Source organism: Mus caroli, unplaced genomic scaffold (genome assembly GCF_978045245.1).
Source record: "Mus caroli unplaced genomic scaffold, Mus_caroli_1 scaffold_5, whole genome shotgun sequence".
Taxonomy (NCBI): domain Eukaryota; kingdom Metazoa; phylum Chordata; class Mammalia; order Rodentia; family Muridae; genus Mus; species Mus caroli.
The window spans coordinates 36,744,168-36,761,768 of record NW_028227260.1 but is presented as its reverse complement, the minus strand read 5'-3'; the positions used below and the strand labels follow the sequence as shown (position 1 = coordinate 36,761,768).

Here is a 17,601-nt window from a genome sequence, read left to right as displayed (position 1 = left end):
ACAACACTGTATATTTGTTGTATAAAATAAAGAAAATACAAACAAACAGGGTCTTCAGTTAGCAGTGATCCAGAGGTCAGGTAAACCAGCTGAAGAATTCCTGAACTACTTCATGTCCAGGGATGTAAGACTTCAAAGCTCTTAGCTTTTGAATAATCTTAAATCCCATTAATGTATGTTTTAATTTAGGTATCTATTTAGTTTACAATGTTTCCCTTAGCTCTTGGTAGAAATTTTTCCTTTAGCAGAGGATATTTATGATTTTAGTATTAAGTTTTGGTTTATATGCAAGAAAATTGAAGGGGTAATATATATGACTTAAACTTTTACTCATTTTTTTTTTTGGCTTGAATAAGAGGGAGTAAAATTTTAAATTTGCGATGGTTACATCTCTCTCCAGTGGTCTTTTCTCACTAATATTTGCCAAACAAACCCAAATTAGAACTACAAACATACTTCAAATTGAGTAAATATATATCAGGGACTATCATTAAATCCATCAGTATTTTTCAAACATCATTTTCATTGTGGTAGGTACTACAGAGATGCATAAAATATAAAAATGTTGGTTGTAAAGTCAAGAATGGTGACACATACCTGTAATCCCATTACTCAGGAAGTTGAGGCAGGAGGATGGTGAACTCTTTGCTAGCCTTGGGTACATAGTGAAATAGTGTCTCAAAGTTTGGGGTCTAACTCTCCATAAGGTTAATAGATATCACACAATGAATTCTAAAGTCAAATACAGTTTTTGAATTATGAATTATTCTTAATTTTATAACGCTGTTCTTCATTATCTGCTCACATAGCCAAACAAGATCATGTTCAAAGACAGTGATAATAAAAGCAATGTCACAAACACCCTACCTTCACAAGTTTCCTAACAGTCAGAGACATGAAAGAAATCATTTTACAGTTTTCTCTTTGCCTGTTGGTCTTGTCGTGCTCATACATCCATGACAGGAAGCCCCCTCCCCTGAGACTTTCCACTTCCTTTTCTGACTTTCACTGCTTCAGAGGCTGCTACAGTCACTGCATGTGACCTACACAGCTCTCAGGAGACAAACACGCCAACTGGAAGCCCAAATTGTACTCTCTTCTATGGCTTACATGGCATATCAAAAAGACACTCTTCATTTGTTTCTGACTAGACCAGAATGTATATGAATGTCTAATAAGCCTTCTCCTTACTGAACTTCCTAATACTAACCCTCCCCTCCCCTTTTCTGCCTTTTCAACCCACGTGACCACCATTAAGGAGATACGCAGAACCAGGAGGAAGTGAGATGGTCAGTCAACAAGCAGAGTGCCTTTCTCAATTCAGTCATCACAAACAAGACATAACAGAATAGGCCTCCTGCTGATTTATAACCTTTTAGAGGTTGTCTTAGTTAGGGTTTCTATTCCTGCACAAACATCATGGCCAAGAAGCAAGTTGGGGAGGAAAGGGTTTATTCAGCTTACACTTCCATATTGCTGTTCATCACCAAAGGAAGTCAGGACTGGAACTCAAGCAGGTCAGAAAGCAGGAGCTGATGCAGAGGCCATGGAGGGATGTTCTTTATTAGCTTGCTTCCCCTGGCTTGCTCAGCCTGCTCTCTTATAGACCCAAGACTACCAGCCCAGAGATGGTATCACCCACAAGGGGCCTTTCCCCCTTGATCACTAATTGAGAAAATGTCTTACAGTTGGATCTCATGGAGGCATTTCCTCAACTGAAGCTCCTTTCTCTGTGATAACTCTAGCTGTGTCAAGTTGACACAAAACAAGCCAGTACAGAGGTGTAGATGAAAAGAAATTGTGGTAGATGGAGAAAACACAAAAACAAATATGCTTGTCAATTTCATATATTGAGTATAAATTTTTAAAATGTAAATAAATAAATAAATAAATAAGCCTTTGCTTATTTACATTTTTCTTTTTGCTGCCCAGGAGGTTTCTGATGCATATGCACTAAATGAAGGGTTTCCCATAGTAAATATATGTCATTTGCAGCTCAGAAGTATCTTGGAAGGATCTGAGAGTCATTCTCATGAATGTTGGCATTCAAAGAATAAGACATAGAGATGTCTGAGACTCCATAGAAGGATAGAATCCTAACATGTCATTATTAGTCCACAAACACAGCTGGCCTAATCTCATTTACACTAACCTACCTTTTCTTTGCTTTTATTTGACTTCAAAAAAAAAACCCATTAATCCTGCAAATAACACAGCTGAGGTATATGTATCAGCCAGCCCCAGCTTTGCTGTAAAGACCTCTGATAGAAGATTAATTATAATAATTGTTGCCTGGGTTACCTTTCAAGGACCTCCAAGGTCTCTTACCAACCAGAATTACCAGTTCTGATTGGGTGTGGTAGCAATTGTTAGTAAGCCTGTAATCCCAGCAGCTGGGAGGCTATGGTAGAAGGGTTGTAAGTTTGAGACCTGCCTTACATCTCATGGAGAGAGCTCATCATGTTTAAAGTGGGTGAAGGTGAGAAGAGGAAGATTAGGAGGGAGAGTTTAGGACAGAGATGGAGAGGACTAAAAGGGAGGTGGGGTCCTGAGGGAGAGGAAGACAGAGCGGGAGAAGGTTAGGAGAGGGGCTTACGAGGGACAGAGAGTGGGCTGAGAGAGAGAAGGGCTAGGATGGAGAGGGGAAATTAGGAGAAACCATTGGCTCTTCACTTGTGCCTGTGCAGATTCTCAAAGATTGGTCTAATAGAGATGAAAACTTCACCCTCGGATTATACCATTTTCTGAATGTCTCTCCCATGAAGAGCCATGACAATTGATTCTGCATTTGCCAACAGCTGGTTATCTTTAACCACCTGTCTCCATACCTTATGTTGCCCTGCTTACATTTTCAATAAATGTCCTCCAACCCTAGCAGAGAAGACTATTTGAGACATTCATCTCCTACTTCTACAACTGACTGCCTTGTAAGTAAACTCTTTCTCTCTTGGAAACTCAGCTTAGTGACTGGTATACAGAGCATTGGGCCAAATAGGCCTGGTTCCTTAACATGTCTTCCTTGACAACCTCAATTTCGGCTCACTGGGACCTAGTATCCTTCAACTCATTCCTAATGACTTCATTACAGAGGCTTTTCCAGAGTGCACTAGATTAAATGACTCACCTGGAATGGGTACGGGAACCTTTCAATGATTGAAATCTGTTCCATTTCACTGGACTCCTCACCCCTCCTCTGTAATGAAAAAAGGAAATAGGGTTGATTACTTATGGATGCTGTGGTGGTTTGGATGTGAATGGCCTCCATTGGCTCATGAATTTGAATACTTGGTCCGTGGGTGGTCGGACTTATGGGAAGGATTAGGAAGTGTGGTTCTTTCTTTCTTTCTTTCTTTCTTTCTTTCTTTCTTTCTTTCTTTCTTTCTTTCTTTCTTTCTTTCTTTCTTTCTTTCTTTCTTTCTTTTTCTTCTTCTTCTTCTTCTTCTTCTTCTTCTTCTTCTTCTTCTTCTTCTTCTTCTTCTTCTTCTTCTTCGTTTGTTTCTTTCTTTCTTTTTCAAGACAGGGTTTCTCTGTATAGCCCTGGCTGTCCTGGAACTCACTTTGTAGACCAGGCTGGCCTTGAACTCAGAAATCCGTCTGTCTCTGCCTCCCAAGTGCTGGGATCAAAGGCGTGCGCCACCACTGCCTGGCCAAAGTGTGGTTTTCTTAGAGGAGGTGTGTCACTGGGGGGTAGGTTTGGGGGTTTCAAATGACTCATTTTCAGCCTATCAGCTTCAGGTCCACATCCTGAGGTGTTCACATCCTCAGCTGTTCCTCTGTACGTACCTTTGCTCCACCATCATAAACTTGACCCCTTTGAAACCATAAGCCCCAAATTAAACCTTTTCTTGTCTTTTCTTTTTTCTTTTTTGTTTTGTTTTTCAAGACAGGGTTTCTCTGTATAGACCTGGCTGCCCTGGAACTCACTTTGTAGACCAGGCTAGCCTCGAACTCAGAAATCTGCCTGCCTCTGCCTCCCGAGTGCTGGAATTAAAGGTGTGTGCCACCACTGCCTGGCTTCTTTTATTTTCTTAATGTTTATTTATTTATGTATGAGTGCTCTATCTGCATGTATACCTGCATGCCAGAAGAGGGCATCAGATCGCATTATAGATGGTTGTGAGCCACCATTTGTTGCTAGGAATTGAACTCAGGACCTCTGGAAAGCAGATAGTCCTCTTAACCGCAGAGCCATCTCTCTAGCCCCTAAACATTTTCTTTTATTTGTTGTTTTGGCCATGGTGTAACTAAGTAAGTATGATAGAGGTGCTGCTCGTTTCCAGGTGTCCTTTAGTACTGAAAATCTTCTACCATGCCATCAAAAAACTCTAGCAAAACTGTCAGACGTTTATATTTTAAAAATATATATTTATTTTATATCTATATGTCTACCCTATAGATGCCAGAAAACAGCATGCTTTGCCCTGGATGGCCATCCACTGTGGATGCTAAGAACTGTACTTATGCCTCTGCAAGAGCAACACGTGCTTTTAACTACTGAACCATCACTCCAGGTGCCAAAGTAATTTAATGATTCCTTCCATTCCAATAGACCCATAGACATTTCAAATCATGAGCGAAAATGTAGTTTCTCAACAATTGGTGCTAGGAATTAGAAAGCTATTTCATATAACACCCTAACATAAAGTTCAAAAGGATTTAAGCAAATAAGATGAAAGGAGAACTATGATGGAGTGGGGCTGTAACTCAGTGCTAGAGTGCTTCCTTATACACATGATGTTCTGGACTCAATTACCAGCATTGCAGAAAAAAAAAAAAAACAATCATAGAGAAATGAGGATGTGGGTCTGATGGTACACAGCTGTAATCTCAGGGCTTGGGAGCCTGGGTATAGAGGGACTTTAAGCCAACCTGGGCTACCTGGGCTACAGAGAGAGACTGTCAAAAATACAAACAGGATCCGGGCAGTGGTGGTGCATGCCTTTAATCCCAGCACTTGGGAGGCAGAAACAGGCAGATTTCTGAGTTCGAGGCCAGCCTGGTCTACAGAGTGAGTTCCAGGACACCCAGGGCTACACAGAGAAACCCTGTCTTGAAAAACAAAAACAAAAAAGCAAAACAAAACAAAAATACAAACAGGAAAAAAAAGAAACAAAAAGAAGAAAGAAAGAGCTGTGTGTGGTGGTATATACATTTAATCTTACCATGTGGGAGGCAGAGGCTGCTTCCCATAAATTCAAGGCCAGCCTGGCCAGCCAGAAATACATAGTGAGACCATTTGTCAAAGAAAGAGGAGGAGGAGGAGAGACAGATAGGGGAGAGGCAGGAAACAGACTGTGGGCAGAATAAAGTAAACCAAAACCAAATTCAAAGATTAAAAAACTGGAAGAAGCCGGACAGTGGTGGTGCGCGCCTTTAATCCCAGCACTCGGGAGGTTGAGGCAGGCGGATTTCTGAGATGAGGCCATACTGATCTACAAAGTGAGTTCCAGGACAGCCAGGGCTACACAGAGAAACCCTGTCTTGAACCACCCCTCCAAAAAAAAGAATGGGTAGAAATACATCCCGTGTAGTTTTCAACATCTAAAAAAATGAAATGGAATATAATAAAAAAATAATAAAAGCATTATTGGGGTTAGAGAGATGGCTCAACAGTTAAGACTACTGCCTGTTCTTGCAGAGGTCTAAGTTTATGTCTCAGGTCCCACACCACCTGCAACTCAGGCCCAGTGTATCTGACACCCTTTTCTGGCCCCCATTCACACTAGACATGCACACACTGCATTTTTATAGACATGTAGGCAAAACACTCAAGTACCTTAAGAAATGTTTGGGGCAGAAGATGGCTCAGTACTTAAGAGCACTTGCTAAATCAGGTGGAAGTGGCATATACCTTTAATCCCAGCACTACGGAGGCAGAGACAGGTGGATCTCTGTGAGTTTAAGGCCAGACTGGTCTACAGAAAACACACACACACACACACACATCTCTGCTTGAAAAACCAGAAAAAGCAGAGTATTTGCTAATCTTGCAAAGGACCCGGATTTGGTTCACAGTACCTACATGGAGGCTCATAACTGCCTGCAACTTCAGTTCCAGGGGAACCATCCAACATCAGAACTGATGCAGTGTTCTGGCCTCTGTACAGAGGTACCAGGCATGCATGTGGTACACACACATGTACACAAACATTCACAAAATAGTAAACCTTAAAAGGGGGGCGGTAGAGAGGTAGTTCTGGAGGAGATGGCTCAACGGTTTGGATGCTTTTTCAAAGAACCTGGATTTGATTCTCAACACCAACATGGCAATTTATAAATGTCTGTAATTCCAGTTCCCCAAATGGCTAGGAGAGTCAAGGCACTTGTCACCAAGCCTGATGACCTGAGTTCAATCTCCAGGAACTTCATGGTAGAAGGCAAGAACTGATTTCCACGAGTTGTTACCTGGCTTCCAGTCACGTTGTGCAGGTTTGCACCTACCCACTTACATGCAACAAGCAAGCAGGCAAACAAAGTCCAGCTGGGCATGCTAGCACATGCTTTTAATCCTAGCACTGAGCGGGCAGAGGCAGGTGAATTTCTGGGTTTAAATTCAGCCTGGTCTACAGAGTGACTTCCTGGCTAGCAAGCACTACATGGTAAGACTCTGTCTCATGTCTCAAATACATAATGAGTGACTAAATAAATAAATACGTACATAAATACATAAATAAACAGATAAATATAATTCTAAAAACTTACAAAGAAAAGGAGGAGAGTGTCAGAGAAAGGTACCTGGCTCCCACATACACTTAAACAAGTGCACATGTGTTTATATACACTTATGCCACACACACCCAGAAAAAAAAATCTAAAACATCAAGTCCCTCCTAAAGAAAATAAATCAAGGTATATAGTTGTATTGTATTCTAATTATATAATGTATATAAGTATGTATATATATGCATATATATATATACAATACATGCATAACCACCTATATACATACATATAAACACAATACACATTTAAAAATAAATCTTCAAAAACAGAAAGCAGTTTTAAAAATCTCTCTATGGATGGGTAGATGGATGGATGGATTTGCAGGAGCATGCCTGTGGAGGTCAGAGGACAGCCGTGGCTATCAGTCCTCACCTCCCACCTTCTTTGAAACATGGTTACTTTTTCTTTCTCCCTCTCTCTCTCTCTTTTTGGTTTTTCCAGACAGGGTTTCTCTGTGTAGCCCTGGCTGTCCTGGAACTCACTCTGTAGGCCAGGCTGGCCTCAAACTCAGAAATTCACCTGCCTCTGCCTCCCAAGTACTGGGATTAAAGGTATGTGCCACCACTGCCTGGCATGGTCACTTTTTCATATGTCAGACTAGTTGGACCTTGAGCTTCCAGGAGTTTCACTGTGTCCACCTTGCCATCAGAGGGCTGCATTTGCAGATGTGTGTCCTCTACCAGGTCTGGCTTTGGGTGAGTTCTGGTGATTCTCAAGCCCTTGGGCTTGCTGTGGCACACACTTTACCATCCCTCAGCCTGAATGCAAAAAAGTATTTTTCTTGCATTCTTGCTTTCTGCTTCGTGTGTGTGTGTGTGTGTGTGTGTGTGTGTGTGTGCACATGTGAGGCACAGTTCTCATGAGGAGTTGAGAGGACGATTTTCCAGGATAGAACTCAAGTCATCAGGCTTGGAAACAAGTTCCCCTCCCTACTGGGCAATCTTGCTGGCTCCCGCTGAAAAATTTTCTAAGGAAACAAAACTGCATTCTACGCCACACTACGCCACCACCATTGGATTGGAGTATTTGAGAGTTCCAAGTGCCTTACAATCTGCAGCCCCCTCTCTTTGACATGGGTCTCATCTTACCGGAATCTGTCTTTCTGGTGGGGGATTTTTTTCAGGAATTACTGTTTCAACACAGGTGATCTTCTCAACATCTATTGAACCTTTCTTACTGCCTCTTCTCTGAAGGAAAGAATGAGGAAGAAAACGGAGAAAGGTTACGAGCGATCGAGCCACCAGATGTTTACACAGTTATCTAATCACCCTCTGTGGTGAGGTGGTACTTGCAGCCTAACAGAACCTGGTTTTTGTTTTTGACTCAAGGTCTCACAATGTAGCCCTGGCTGGTCTAGAACTCACTGTGTAAACCTGAGTGCCGGGACTAAAAGTATGTGCCACTGTGCCTGGCAGAACCTGTTAGTTTTAAACAAATCCAGCATTTTATTTAACCTTTAAATGCCAAGTGGGAAGCAGATAACATAGAAGAATAAATGATTATATGCATTATTGTTCCAGAAATAAAAACACAATGTCGAATTCTTGGATTTCATTCTCAAGAAGCATGTAGTGAGTTCTTACCAACCACACAATTCCATGGTAAGACATTCTGAACAGCTTCTTAACATATTTGACTTTCCCCCTGTCATGACTGTGCCTACTCCTAGGCTAGGAAATATGTTTTCAAGTTTGATGTACTTAGCTCTACTAAGTTCCTACCTACCAGCCATGGAAGACATATCTCATTTCTCACAGAAGATCCAAGACTATGGTGAAATTTGGACTTCTCATTTGGGAAACTTACCCCACGTTCAAAGTCATATTCATAGTATGAAAGTTTGTGTACAGTCAAGAGAAACAGGCGCTTCTTGAAGTTTAAAGGTGATGTCTTCTTTTTCTGCTGGGAGCGCTTCAGAAAGATGCTCTCCAGTATCACTGCAGCCATGGCTTCCTCTCTCTGCAACTTGTTTGTGTGCTGTGGATAAGGAAAGTTTTTAAGGTTCTAGCATAGTCATCTTTGTCCTACCTGGTTCTGCCTCAGCCCTGCTCCCTGTTGTAAACAAAACACAAATATACAACACTAGCAGGGACTCTTGTGTCTTTCTGCCTGAGCCCCTTCTTCCAGAGTCCCCATCTTGGTCAAATTTCAAGTACAGTAAACACATACTATTTTCCTTAAAGATTTATTTATTTTATGTGTGAGTGCTCTATCTGTATGTACACCTGCATGCGGCAAGAGGGCAGCGGATCCCTTTACAGCTGCTTGTGAGCCACCATGTGGTTGCTGGGAATTGAACTCAGGACCTCTGGAAGAGCAGTCAGTGCTCTTAACCACTGAGCCATCTCTCCAGCCCAAACGCATACTATTTAACCAGGGGATTGATTCTACATGGTGAGTTTACAAAACTGGGCTTCTTGGGTAAGGGAACTGAATGCTCTAGAGCCTGACAACATAGCCCTGGGTGGTCAGTAATGTCTAGACACCACTTTACACTATTTACCCCTTTATGGCACATGTTTCTAATTCGTAAACAGCAACATTTTCAGTGAAACTGTTGACCCTGGTATTCTCAGAAGGGATAATTCAAGTACCAGTAAACCACTAAGGCAGATAATTGAACTTTCAGTTCCCAGGATCCTAAACAATGATGTAATTTTTCAAAAATGGACTCACTCAGGTCTGTAGCTAAAAGGACATACATCATCACCTGTACTTATAAGTACACAGTGACTACCATCCAGGTGATTTTAGCCCATTGCCAGCTAAACAGGGTATAAAGGAGAGAAGCTTTGTTTTCAAGCTGAGACCAGCTTTCCTACAGTAGTTTAGCACTTTGGCCTCCCTCTCCCCTTCCCTTAGACAGTTTCTTTTAGATGGCATGAGGTATAAATGATGCACCAATGGAGCAGTGGTTAAGAGAACTTGTTGCTCATGCAGAAAACCAGCATTCAGTTTCCAGCACCCAGAGGATGGCTCACAACCACTTGTAACCCCAGTTCCAGGAGATGTGGTGCCTTCTTCTGACCTCCTTGGGCATCAGGCATGCTAGTGGTGCATATATGTTACTGCAGGCAAAACACTCATAACCATACAGTAAAATAACATCTATTTTTAAAACAAGTGACATAACTATGTTGCTGTTAAGGATGCCAGCTGTGCTCATTTTGGAAGAACAATGCTTAGAATACTCCAGAACATTCCACAAAACCATCAAATGTTTTTCTGTGGGGCTGAAGATTGATGCCCCAGCATAGCTCATGCTGACCTTCAACTCATTTGGTAGTCCAGGCAGACCTAGACATCACATCAATCCTGCTGCTTCAGCATCTACAGTGCTATCTAGATTACAAGCCTGCCATGCCAGGCACAGCTCAACAATGACTTCTTCAGACAGACAGACAGACTCTCTCTCTCTACCTAACAATTCTAAACTTTCACTAGAAACATATGTGAAAAGATGATAGTCATAGAAATGGACCACAGAGTAACAAAAATTCATTATATCTCCTTGGAGTTTTGTTTATAATCAGAGGCTTGTTCCCTGCAAGGAGTGCCGACTTTTGTTTTCAGGAAATACCTTTTGCTTTTGGTCGCGCTATAAAAGCCAAATAAGTAAAGTCGGGACTTTTACCGTTTTTTTTTTTTTTTTTCTCTGAAAAGGTGATTTTTTTTTTTTTTTAAGCAGGGAGAGCAAGGAGGGTTTTGGTTTGGTTTGGCTTTTTGGTTTTTAATTAAAGTTTGGTGCTATGTACAGTTGTTTTGCTCTTTCCTGTGGTGTAGACAGCTGTATTACCATGCTGAGAAGATAAAAATGGATTACAAGACTGTCAGAATGATCTCTGCCTTCTGTCTACGGCACAGCTGCTGCCGCCTTCTAGCAGTGGGTTGGGTTAATCTTTTGTTGTAAATCTTTAGAAAGAAATGATGTAGAAATGCAAATGTTTCCATTCACCTTGCTATATAGTTCCCCTTTCTTTCTTTTTTTTAAAGATTTATTTATTATTATATATAAGTACACTGTAACTGTCTTTAGACACACCAGAACAGAGCATCAGATTTCATTACAGTGGTTGTGAGCTACCATGTGTTTGCTGGGATTTGAACTCAGGACCTCTGGAAGAGCAGTCAGTGCTCTTAACCACTGAGCCATCTCTCCAGCCCATTAGTCCCCTTAATTGCCTTCTGCCTAAAATGGACTCCCACCAGAGTGACAGGCCATCAGTCCTACCTTCAGTTTCAGCTCAAACTCCAAATTTCCACTTAATAGCATAATTCTTCATTACTCACAAGTAGTGGTAACATGGCAAATCTTATACTCGTCTTATTAATTGCTATGTCATGGAATAATAAGTCATTATTACGTATTATTTGGTTATTACTTATTAATTATAATCAATAAGCTATTATTTATTAATTACAATCAATAATGTATGATTAATTATTGATTGTAATTAATAAGTCATTATTACTTATTAATTACTAAGTCATTTGTTATAATATCACTCTTGCTTCATGATGAATTACAACCAAGCACCTCTTCATAATCAAAGACCCAAATTACGGAAGGCAAAATAAAACCCTAAGGAAATTGAGTAGCATAAGCAGTAGAGGGTCAAAAGCATCCCAAGGAACCATATCCATTAGTGTGTGTGCTAGAGAGTAAAGTGCTTACGAGCCCTTTTACCTTCAATTATGCTGAGTGGTCTAAGTGGACACATTCCCTGCTTAGACCCAGTATCAGTTTCAGTCCTGATACCTACTCTTATGTCCTGTAAGACATGTACTGCTGTTGCCTCTGCCTGCCTGCCTGCCTGCCTTCCTTCCTTTCTTTCTTTCTTCCTTCCTTCCTTGAACAAATCCAATTTGTACAAGAGGAAGACTTCTGTCTGTCTCTCTCAAGTGCTTGTGTTGAGGAAAGGTTCGGTGCTGGTCTGAATATGAGGAAGTACGCCACCATGGCCCTCTGAGCGAGGAGTGAGATGGTCTCTACCTCCAGACCATTGAACTGCATAGTTACTGGAATGACCATGGTTTGCTATCCCTTTGTTCTTCTTCCTTTCCTTAGGATGCAATCCAGACTCATACAACCTAAAAATGTGGTAGCTCTTTCTTAGGTCTACTAGCCAATAATATAAGAGAAGAAGAATCTATCTCAGTGTCTTCCAGAAGGCTGGCACAGTGCAGTGGACTGCTCTTTGATAGCAGGTAAGAAAGAGCCTTGGAGCTACTTATTGTGGGAAGCTCTAATTTTTGCCTCTAGCAATTTCATTGGCCAATAGAGGCCATCCAAACACACACCAAAAAAAAAAAAAAAACCCACAATAGAGCTGACCTTGCACATGTTAGTCAAGGAGTAAGAGACTAGGTGGAAACGGAAGTAACAGAGATGTCACATGTACTGAGAGAGGTTCATATAGGTGATGAGAAAGGGAGAAAATCTGAGTTGGTTGTGTGACATATAGTGTTGTCACATTATTACAATCCAAATACAAGGAATACACATAGCCACCTTTTCTGCAGCCCCTCGGCTCTACATGCAGCAGGAGAATTAAAAAAGAGGAAGCCTATTAGTAAGAGTTCAGTTAGCATACAAACTGCACTATGCCGAGGCATTAATATTAATAGCACTTGAAGAGTCAATAAACGAAAGCATTACTGGCAATTATCCTTGCTTATGATAAGATGGAACACTACTAGAAACAACACTGGAGCAATATGCAGTAAATGACCCAGCTTGCCTGTGATTGAAGACGGTTGATGAGAAAGCTATGAGTCAATAGTATGCCAATAGAACTACTTAACCAGAACATCAAAGAAGTAGCATTTTTCTCATTAGCTCTCCTTTAAAGCTCTTGGTAATTGGCCATCAAGCATCTGGCTATTTCGATTTTTTTTTTCTCTGTAAGGAAATGGAAAAGAACTCCTCTTCTAGTGTCGTCTACCTGTCAGGCACTTTATATTATTTTGCCATTTATGCTTGTGCTGCTGGGAAGGAAACTCAGGACCTTGTGCACACTAGGCTAGAGCTCTGCCCTTGAGCCCCACGTCCCAGCTTCTGACCAACATCTTCCGTGGCTTATTTCGTTTGTTCTTGACAACAAACCTAATGAAGCTAATATGTGTGTGACTGTGTACCTTGTCCATCTTCACCCATCTCTAGCTCCTGCTGTATCTTGCAGTTGCTGTAGCATGCTATTACTTCCCAGGTTGATCTCCCTTTTTCCCCCCCACAAGGTTCCATTTAGCTAGGTTGTTATTAAACTTTCTATGTAGTCAAGGATGACCATAGCCTTCTGATCTTCTCTTTCCTCCACCTGCTGAGTGTTGGGATTATAGGCCTGCATCCCCATACCCAGTTTATATGGTGATAGTAAACCCACTGGCTCTTTTCTTTTCCTTTCTCTTTTCTTTGAGAAGGTCTTACTACATAGCCCTGGCTGTCCTGGAACTCACTATGTACATCAGGCTGTCTTTAAACTCATAAGATTCCCCTGCCTCTGCCTCTCCAAGTGCTGGGATTAAAGGCATGTATCATCCTACTGGGGCAGAAGAAAGGTCTTTACAATGTCATGTCCATAGTATCAAAGCAACCCACTTGTTAGCTGTAAGTTCTCAGGAACCGCTGCTCAGACTCGACTGAAACCTTTGTGACCAAATTCATGATGAAGACTTCCCTTTTATTGGGTTTATTTTTTCAATTGAGTTTTTGTTTCCCTTTGGGTAAACACTTATTTTTCCCTATTATGTCAAAATAATGCAAATTCATTGTAGAAAATGTTTCAAGTTTAAGGCCATTAAAAATAAAAAAAATCAATTACAAACTTTAGATAGATAGATAGAATTGTTAGAATTTTGGCATCTTTTTTCTTTTTTTCTGTGCATTTTTCTTATTAAAGTTGGAATCATATTGCACGTGTCATGTGTAGTTTGCTTATATTTAAAATTATCTATATGTCCATTCATCCATCCATGCAATGTACTTCTTGCTGAAAAAAAGGGTTCTAAGGGTTTTTGTTTGTTTGTTTGTTGTTTCTCTGTGTAGCCCTGGCTGTCCTGGAACTCACTCTGTAGACCAGGCCTGCCTCTGCCTCCCAAGTGCTGGGTTTAAAGGCGTGCGCCACCACTGCCCGCCTCTAAGATTCTTCTTTACCGTTATTCCTAGCCATGGCTGGGAAGTATGAGTGTCATCTCAGCACTCAGGAGGCTGAGGCAGGAGGATCACATAGTGAGTTTAAGGTCAGCCTGGGCTACACAGTGAAACCCAGTCTCAAAACCTAAATAACAAGAGAAAGAACAACAACAATAATACTAATGAGGATGAGGAATTGGAGAGATGGCTCAGCACGTAAGAAAGGTGCTTGCTGCTCTTCCAGAGGACCCAAGTTCAGCTCTGAGCATCCATTTGAAGCCACTTAGAGCACCTTGTAACTCTGACACTCTGTGAAGGCATCAGCACACACTTGTGCATGCATATTCACTATACAGACACCACACACACAAATACCCACACACATCCCAAGTACAGGCACATATGTCATATATATACTGACATACACACACACACACACACACACACACACACATATATATATATATATATATATATATATATATATATATATATACACACACACACACATATACACCATGAAACCACATACACACAACATGTACACACAGACATAAGACAAAAAGACACACATACCAAAACACACACAGACACACCACAATATATAAAGGAATGTGAAAAATTGTGTGTACATTTTGCTACATATTACCAAACTACTCTCCAGAATTAGTGTACCAATTTCTGATCCTAACAGCATGTTTTGAGAAACTGAGTTCTTTTCCTCTGCATCTTTACTTCATTTCACATCACTTTTCAGTCATTCTTTTTTTAACTCTGGCTTTATTCTACACCAACTTTTTCACTCGCCAGTTTACTTTAATCCTCCATTTGTCTAAAACTCAATTCCTCATAACTCTCTAAAATGTCTTCCTAGGAGTGAGGCTGGATTTTCATTTTGGTGAAGGTCAGCAGTGTGAACAGTATAACCCGAAGTTTTTGCACTTCGGTGCTTATTTGAAGAGGGCTTTCAGAGAGTGGGCAGTGAGGAGGAATGCCCGTGTTTAGACATTCCAAGTTTATAAATTTCTAAGATGATGCTCCATTACTGTACATAAACCTCCGCAACAAACTGAAAGTTACACGTGGCCCAATTGTTTCAGGCTCCTCAGAGGTGTGTCCCCTCCCCCTCCCCTGATGGCTTCATGCATAACCAAGCAGGTTTGGAGTACAAAAAAGTCAAAGTCTCCTCTATAACAACAACTACTTCCTCCTCCTCCTCCTCTTCCTCCTCCTCCTCCTCCTCCTTGAAACAAGGTCTTCCTCTGTAATTCAGGTTGGTCTGGAACTCTAGGCAACCCTCCTGCCTCAGCCTCGTGATTACAAACAAGTCTGTGCCACCTCCTCCAGCTCTTCTTATGTTCTGTTATACCCTGAATTCTAGCCATCCCTTATCTTCAGGGGTTAGCAATGAGACCTCAGCATTGCTGAGAGAAAAGCAGAGACACCAATCCAGATGACCGTTTGGAGAACGTCCAAACTTTGGGTTTCAGATGACATGTATCTAAGTGACTTCCTGCTATGGCTCCAGACAACTGATAAGATACTTTATAGGAAATTTGCTCAGATGGAAACAACACATCATAGTGCCTGCTTCAGTTGCACCAAGACCCTACAAGTAGACGGAAAGTTACACTAGTTCTCCCCATAAGGCATTTGCAAAGATTCTAAACAAAACATCAACGGCAATAAGCAGCAAATAGATTAAACAGCCTAAATAAAATAGAAGTCAGGTGGATGTGACAATGTCCTCATGTCATCCTAGCTTGCAGGTGAGTAAGGCAGAAGGACAAGTTTGAGGCTAGTCTGGGCTACATAGCCTTGGCTAGGTAGGCAAGACCTTACTTCCAAATGAAAAAATTAAACAGTCTACAGTGGTAGGGCAAGCCTTAAGTTCTATTGCATAGCTGTAACACTTTAGGTTACCATGACAACTTGCATTTTGTGGCTTATTTCAAATACTTGAGAAAGGCCATAGAGCCCTTGCTTCAGAAGTGTGGCACGCAAGACGAGGGAAGGGACAGAGCTAAGGCATATACCTACCTAACAGCAAAGAGGATGGCTAGGCCTTGAGCTGCGTGCACCCACCCCACCCTCAGCCTCTGGACTGCTGCCACTCTCTCAGCCCTTGGAAAAGCTTGGCATGGGTTAACCCTTCCAATATTGAGAGCTAGGTAGTGAGGAGGCTATAATCCCACTCGGGTGTCTGGAGGCTCACTTCAGAATGTCTCGTCAGCTTGATCTGAGCAGAGTCGAAATTCACTCTATTTGCCCCCAGGCCAACCCTAGTGGGCACTGGTAGAACGAAACTAGTACTGACTGCTGAGATCCAGCACTTACTCTTGCTGGAGGCCTCAACCACTTTACATTTATTTACACTTGAAATCCTGGCAATGATCTTCCAGAGCAAAGTAACAGGCATGTGCGGAGGGGGTAAGAGAAAAAGCCAAGGGAGCCTGAAGAGAAAGGGGCTAGACAAATTTGATACAATTTAAAGGCTGTTGAGTACTGATTCTGGATCAGGGCATACTGGCCAGGAAAGGAAGAGGAAGGAGAGGGAGAGGAAAGGAAAGGAAAGGAAAGGAGAGGAGAAATAACAACGCCAAGAGAAAAGGCAGCCATGCACATGGTAGGTTAACTGTAAAAGGACAAACCTTTCCGGAGACCACGGGTTGGCCACACTGTCTCAGCTGAGGCAGAGGCTGCGTTCCGCTGGCTCTGTTTCCTACCCACTGTTACCACGAGGCTGCCTCAGCCTCCATACAATCCTTCCTCATAGCCAGCTCTCATCCTGGTACTATCTGGCCCGTTGCAGGCCAAGACAAGTTGTCCCTACCCTCTAGAGCACGGACCTTTCCTCAGCACTGCCGTTAGGTACACAGGAGCTATTTTAGCTTTTTGCAGATGAAATGTCCTTTTAGAATTCCTCCTTCTAAGGTTCTCATTGATACAAGGATGCATTTTGTGTCTTCAGATAGTGTTTGGGGAAAATGGCTCGTTTTTACCCTGCCGCTGCCTGTAGTGTCTCGTTCCCATCGAGAGCTGCAGAGCTCCCTTCCCAACAACATTTGCTACCTTTTCAGACGGTCACCTCAGGTCACACTTTCCTCTTCCTATAACCACCCCACCGCACTCGCCGTCTTCGGAAGACATTTTATGTTCCCCTCCATCATTGGAAGGGAATACCAGGGCCTTCTGCTGGTGACACTCCCACTCTCCATGAGTGTCCTCCACCAGTAGATATATGGAACCAGCCATGCTTCCTGTCCGACCTTTGAGAGTTCCACAAGAAGTAATTATGGCCTCTGCCCAGGCCCTACCTCAGCCCAAACCCACCTCAGTTCTGACTTAATGCAGGTAGCTCCCCAGACGTAGTGAGATGCCAGGACTTGGAAGGTGGGACTCGATCTCTGAAGACTCTGGCCCTGGAGACATATTCTTACAGTCCAGAGAGGAAGGACAGCCTGAGCAAACCCCACCCTTTCGCAGCCACTCAGTTCCCTTTTTTTGTTTCCTGACTTAAACCATTGCCCTTTTTTTTTTTTCTCCTTAGCAATATGGTATCTGATTTCGAGCTGCTGTCCCTATTCCACTCCCCCACCAAACTCTCTGCCCCCACCCCCCGACATTTGCCTGGGACCTCTTTACACTCAAGAGTCCAGTTCTGAGAGACTCTTCCCATTATGGTGGTGGTTGAGTCTCCTAAAAAGATGGGGCTGGGCTGAACAAACAACAGGTCATCATCAGAC

At 42.1% G+C, this 17,601-nt stretch overlaps 1 protein-coding gene across 1 annotated transcript in view; it reads right to left on the bottom strand.

Annotated features, from left to right (window-relative positions):
* Btk (Bruton tyrosine kinase) overlaps positions 1 to 17,294 on the bottom strand; it is a 40,836-nt gene extending 23,542 nt beyond the window's left edge. The window contains exons 1-4 of the mRNA XM_021152845.2: positions 17,189 to 17,294; positions 8,530 to 8,700; positions 7,812 to 7,910; positions 3,125 to 3,193 (exon numbers count right to left, since the gene is read on the bottom strand). Of these exons, the coding sequence (XP_021008504.1) occupies positions 3,125 to 3,193; positions 7,812 to 7,910; positions 8,530 to 8,670 (309 nt within the window). The 5' untranslated portion in view covers positions 8,671 to 8,700; positions 17,189 to 17,294. The remainder of the gene's footprint in view (positions 1 to 3,124; positions 3,194 to 7,811; positions 7,911 to 8,529; positions 8,701 to 17,188) is intronic.
* Between the last annotated feature and the right edge of the window lie 307 nt (positions 17,295 to 17,601).